The following is a 6,000-nucleotide window of genomic DNA, read 5'->3' on the forward strand; positions in this document are numbered from 1 at the left end:
TTCTGCTATTTACACCATGGCAAGCCAATGCCTAAGGGCATTAGGCCACATTCAACCAGAGCTGCAGCCACTTCAGCAGCCTTTCTCAGGGGAGTACCGACCAAAGACATATTAGAGGCTGCTACTTGGAATTCAGTGCATACCTTTACAAAGCACTATCATCTGCCACTCTACTCTAAACCCAGGGCAGGCTTTGCCACTGCAGTTCTGCAGGGCCTCATAGCCGCTCCTAATGCTGTTTAGCTCCAGCCTCCCAACCATAGCTTTGGGACTCTACCCAAATGTAATGACTGCAACAGTGAAACACGAAGAACATAGCATAGTTGTGTACACTTACCATAAATGTAGATGTTCGAGTGTATTCACTGTGGCAGTCCAGGTTACCCACCCGCCATCCCCCTTTTTTCTGCTGGAACTTTCCTTTCCTTCTCTGATTTATACAACCTATGTGGTGTATTTGCATGTAGATGAAGGTAAAGTTTATATTATACATTTTGGCTACCCTTTTAGGGGGCACCTGACATCTGGGGCAAGAAAAACTGAAGAAAATGGCGTCTGCTGCTTCTTTTATACCCCTGACGACCTGACGTCAGGGAAGGGGCGACAGCAGCCGACGCAGGACCCAAGACTTAATTCAGGCCGACTGAGGGCAACCTGCCAGCAGGATTACCCAAATGTAATGACTGCAACAATGAATACACTCGAACATCTGTATTTATGGTAAGTGTACACAACTGTACTTTTTTGGGCAGACAATTCACACTTCCTCCCCATAGTCACCACAGTGATCACGGATGCTTCCCATCTGCAGTGGGGGGGTCATTTCTGGGGAAAGACTCCAAGACACATGGGCCCTTCTGGAGACCAAGTTAAATGTCAGCATCCTAGAGATGTCCTTCTGGCATTGGAAGCATTTCAGAATGTTGTCCCTCGGGAGACTTTTGCGATTCGCACAAACAACATATCAGTAGTCTGGTACATCAACAAACTGGGTATAACCCGCTCTTATCCACTATGCAGAGAGGCCTTGAGGGTTTGGGAATGGGAGATCTCTTCAGACCGTTTCCTCATTGCATTGTACATACCAGGGAAAACCAGCCCACTAGCAGACAGATTCAGCAGATCCATTCCGATTCCCCATGAGTAGTCTTTCAATCATTTGGTAGCGAACATGATTTTCAGCCATTGGAGCCAGTCTTGCTGATACCTCTTCACCTCACCCCTCAACAAATGCAGCAAGTACTTTGCTCTGATCCCCCCTCCAAGGGAGTCAGTGAGGAGATCCTGTGATTCATGATTGGCCCCCCTGGACTCCTCTATGCTTACCCTCTCCTTCCTCTGATTCCCATGTTCTCACAGAAAGCAAGCAGGTTGAATTCTTCAGTCATCATCCTCATTACCCCCTTCTGGCCTGAATGAGTATGGTTCCCCTTCCTCTGGTCTCACTTGAAATATCTCCCCATGGGTACTGGAGACCACACATGATCTCCTATCTCATCACTTGTCTCCACTCCCTCAAGCTAACCGCATAGTTTCTCCACTTCCAGTAAAAGACAGCCCAGGCTTGCATCCCCAGTCCTTGACATTATCTTGGCCTACCAAAAAAGTCTACAGAACGAATGGAAAAGATTCTCTATTTGGGCTTCCAGTCACAATATTGGCCTCTTTTTGGCACCTACTTCAACCATTTTTCTCTTTCTAACCCTTTTTAAGGAAGGGGCTAACTTCTCTACTAGTAAACTTCAGTTAGCAGCAATTTCTTATTTCCATTCTGGAAGCATTTCCTTTTGTCAGCCTTCCTCCAGGTTATGTAAAGCCTTCATGAAGAGCGTCTTTCTCCTTAGACTCCCAGTAAAGGACCCTTCTCATTCTTGGACCTTACTGTAGTCCTTCAAGGTTTAACCCTGAAACCCTTTGAACCAGTGGACACATGTGACATGAAGTTCCTTTCTGGGAAAATTATCTTTTTAGTGGCTATCACGTCAGTAAAAAGAATTTGAGTCCTCCTGACATTATTTTTCATAAGGACAGGGTGTCTCTATGAACCAACCCTTCCTTTCTTCCTAAAGTGACAACGGAGAGTAATATTAATCAAGCCATACAATTACCAGTCTTCTTCCCAAAATTTACAAAGGAAAATGTGCTTCATTTTCTTGATGTGCACAGACAATTAGATTTTTATCTTCACAAGACAAAACAGTTCAGAAAGTCTGATCAGTTTGTATTCTTTTCCCCTAAGTGATTGGGTCAGGCAGTTTCTAAAATTACACTGGCCAAATGGATTTCTGATTGCATTTTGTTGGTTTATTCTCAAAAAAGGACTAGATTTGTCTCAACCTCCCTAGAGCTCAATCCGCTAGAACTGTGGCTACTCCATCTGCCTTCTCATCGAACTTCAGTTGATGATATTTGTGGTCAAAGACTCATATATTTGTTACACATTACAAACTAGATAATTCTCTGCAGGAGCAGAGCTTCATTTGGTTTTACAGTGCTCTGGCATCTCCTTCCATTGGGGCCTCCCAAGAGGTACATAGCTGAGGATTCTGTGAGGAAGATTGAAAAGGACAACTTCAGATTTAGAAGTTACGCATTTAGCATAACTTGGCATCTATGTTGTCTGTTTTCATTCTTCCTCACCTTCCCTCCAAACCATACCCTGGCCTTCTCACTTCTAGAAATATCTGTTTGACTGCATTGGAACCAATCAGTTCCAGGTTTGAGCCCAAACTCTTTTTTCATTTTTAGGTTCATTGGCATTTACTAGGTTAACAGCCACAAGGGCCTTTTTAAGCCTAGCCATGCATCCCAAATCTCTGACTAGTTCTGATACCCTTGATAAGTGTAAGCTTGGGCCTGGGAGATGAATCATTTACAGGTTACCTGTGTCCATTAGAGTCGTAGGTGCCAAACCAGGGATGAATTTTTGGTTTCCCATCCAATTGTCCAAGTTGCACTTGAATTGGGTTAGGGAGGAACTCTGCTTCTCATAGATGGGGGGAGCCTGTTCCATAGACTGGGTAGTCTCTGGGATACATGCCTATCTTTCTATCAGGTCCTATTTATATCACAAGCAAGGTTTAAGTCTTTAGAATGGGTAAATCTGGTGCTGTTTGTTCTATGGATATGCTGGAGGGTCCATCAGAGTGAGATCTGACAATGCCCTGTATGCCAAGCATAGATCTCCCCTCAAAAGCCTGTAGGAGACAAAATACAGGGATAGGGCCTTGAGGCTTTCTGTATAGGACATTTTACTTAAGCCCTGTATTCTTTTAGTGAGGAATCTTTGTGGATGTACCAACTGTTGGATTCTGTCTCTTTGATAAAGTGTGAGATTAGGCCGCAAACTCGGTCTGAGGAGTTGGGATTAGAATAGGGCATTAGGGGTAGAGGGAGGAGCTCAAGAATTGGATCCGAAGTCTTGTATATGTGGCCAAGCTGGATCTGAGAATCGGATCCAGTACCCATTTGTGAGGAAAAATTTAAATGGATAACACACATGCCAAGTTATGGTAAGTACACAACTTCTAATTTGTCTTGGGTGTTTCAGCAGGGTTACCTTACTGTGTAAGCTCATTATGGTTTGTTTAGTAATGTCTCATTCACTTTATGAACTTGAGTTTTTATCATTTTTAGTTCAGTGCTTTACATTGTGATACTTCTTGCTTGGTGGTCCTTTAGTACTACACTGGTGAACTAGTATCACTTGCATTATTGCTGCAGTCAATTGCAGAAGTATTGTATGTATTTTTAAACGGTGTTTGCATGTAAGCAGTAATTAAGATTGTTTTTGTAATTATTACTTCTTTCTTCCTGAAGTGGACCTGTGTGTATGAATTCCAGGAAGGGACTTCAATGCGTTTTGCTTCCCCTCGATGTTCATTGCACTTGACCCACTATATTGAAGAAGCCAATGTGGGCAGGGGATATATCAAAGAACTCTGTTTCAGCCCTGATGGACGAATGATTTCATCTCCACATGGTTATGGAATTCGTTTGCTGGGATTTGACTTGCAGTGTAATGAACTGGTTGATTGCCTGCCCAGAGAAGCCAGTTGTCTGCAAGAAATCCGTTCTCTCTACTCGCACAATGATGTGGTACTGACAACAAAGTTTTCACCAACGCACTGCCAGATTGCTTCAGGGTGCCTTAGTGGACGGGTATCCTTGTATCAGCCAAAGTTTTAGGCACCTCATCACTGAAGTGGAAACACAGACTTGTATTTGTATATCTTTGTTTACATCTGTAGCAGCTGAGTTTTATCACAAATCCTGCCGAGCACACACCATTCAAAGCTCAAGTTCTACTTTAGGTTACTATTGACAAACATAATCATTCCACAGTGCGACTGGCCTGAGACATTTTGCAGGTTAAGTATGTTGCCTTTTCATGAAGGAGTCCATACTCTCTAGCGAACATACAATGTACACACCTGGTGCAAAGTTGAATTAGTTCTTGCCAACTCTCTATCTGGAAAAACATCACCACCTCAAGTTTTCATCACTTGAGATTAAGTACAGGGAAATTTGCCTGAGAATTAACTACAGGGAAGTTTGGCTGTATAAGTAAAAAAAAAAAAAAAAAAAAAAATGGCTTGGCTGATTCTTCCAATGGCTTGGGCTGTTAATTGCACACAGCCTCAACAAGCAGTTACATGTTGTAAGTTGTTAAACTTTGTATATGTAGGTCTTTGTACATAAATTTTGTGTGCGCGCGTGTGTCAGGTAGGTTTAAACGATGTTGTTCTTTGCATAACTTAAAAATGGAGAAGTGTGATGCTTGCACTTTTCATAGTGTATTGAGACTCTAAAATGAATGGTTGCCCCACCAGGTCAGTGTATATCTTGTGCTGTCCTGTTTGTAGCTTTGCCACCCATGTGGAATGCATATTATGGGTCTCTGCAGGTGAAATGTAATGTTGATCAGCAGTTAATGCTTGCCAGATTTCTCTCCATCTCTCTTTATAGCTCTCTGTCTATCAAGGAGAGGCTTGCAACTTAATGTTTTTCTAGTTTGACTTGTTTATGGTTTTATAATAAACAGCAGTTTTAATTAATTGGCAAAACTGGTAACCAAAATAGATTCAAGTTTTAGTTTGCCTAAAGTAAATCCGACCTGAAATATTTTCAAGGCCCTGATTTTATGTGTAATGGTTACTGTAGTGCCTAAAGTAGCTATGAATATCTTGTCCTGTATTAACGGATGGTTGTTACAGGTCCCCTTATGTGTTACATTTAGCTATCACCTCAGTGTAGCAGAGGCTGAAAATGTATCGATTTAAGACTCTCAGAAGACATTCATTTTGTTTATCTTAACTCTCCTTCTTAAAAGATGTACAGTTCATTTCACCTTGCTAACCATATTAAAAGCAGGATCTGCTTTGAGTAGGTATGCTTACTGTTGCATTGGTGCTTTACAGTTTAATGGAACGCAGTAACTCAAACTGCTCTTACTGGTTTAATCATAAACATTGCTTCACACAGCAAAGTGCAACTGCATGCTTGAACATCTTGTAATATTTTTTATTGCACTGATGTTCTTCGTGTTTCACTGTTGCAGTCATTACATTTGGGTAATCTGCTTGCAGGTTGCCCTCAGTTGGCCTGATTAACAAAGTCTTGGGTCCTGCGTCGGTTGCTGTCCCTTCTTCCATGACGTCAGGTCGTCAGGGGTATAAAACATGTAGCTGATGCCATTACATCAGTCTTTCTTGCCGTGCGGTGCCCAAAGCAGAAGCAGTTTGCAAGTGCCAGTCGGCCGACTCTTGAAATTTTCGTTTTCGAGTTTCAGAACCGAAGTCTTCAACTAAAAGCTAAGTACCCCATTGGGGAAACTTTTTCTTGCTCCTTACCGATGTCAGTAAAAGTTAATAATTGCATTACTTGTGGAAAGCAAATACCTCATAAAGATTTCCATTCGTACTGTATTCCTTGCCTAGGCCCTTACCACGACGTACCTTGCTGTCAGTTTTGTGCTTTATTTAATCAGCGCACTATCTG

At 42.2% G+C, this 6,000-nt stretch overlaps 1 protein-coding gene across 1 annotated transcript in view; it reads left to right on the forward strand.

The window, feature by feature from the left end:
• DCAF10 (DDB1 and CUL4 associated factor 10) overlaps window positions 1-5,388 on the forward strand; it is a 656,523-nt gene extending 651,135 nt beyond the window's left edge. The window contains exon 7 of the mRNA XM_044059359.1: window positions 3,820-5,388. Within this exon, the coding sequence (XP_043915294.1) occupies window positions 3,820-4,188 (369 nt within the window). The 3' untranslated portion in view covers window positions 4,189-5,388. The remainder of the gene's footprint in view (window positions 1-3,819) is intronic.
• Window positions 5,389-6,000: the final 612 nt, after the last annotated feature.

This window comes from Protopterus annectens, chromosome 17.part0 (genome assembly GCF_019279795.1).
Source record: "Protopterus annectens isolate FY-2018-M chromosome 17.part0, PAN1.0, whole genome shotgun sequence".
Lineage (NCBI taxonomy): Eukaryota > Metazoa > Chordata > Ceratodontiformes > Protopteridae > Protopterus > Protopterus annectens.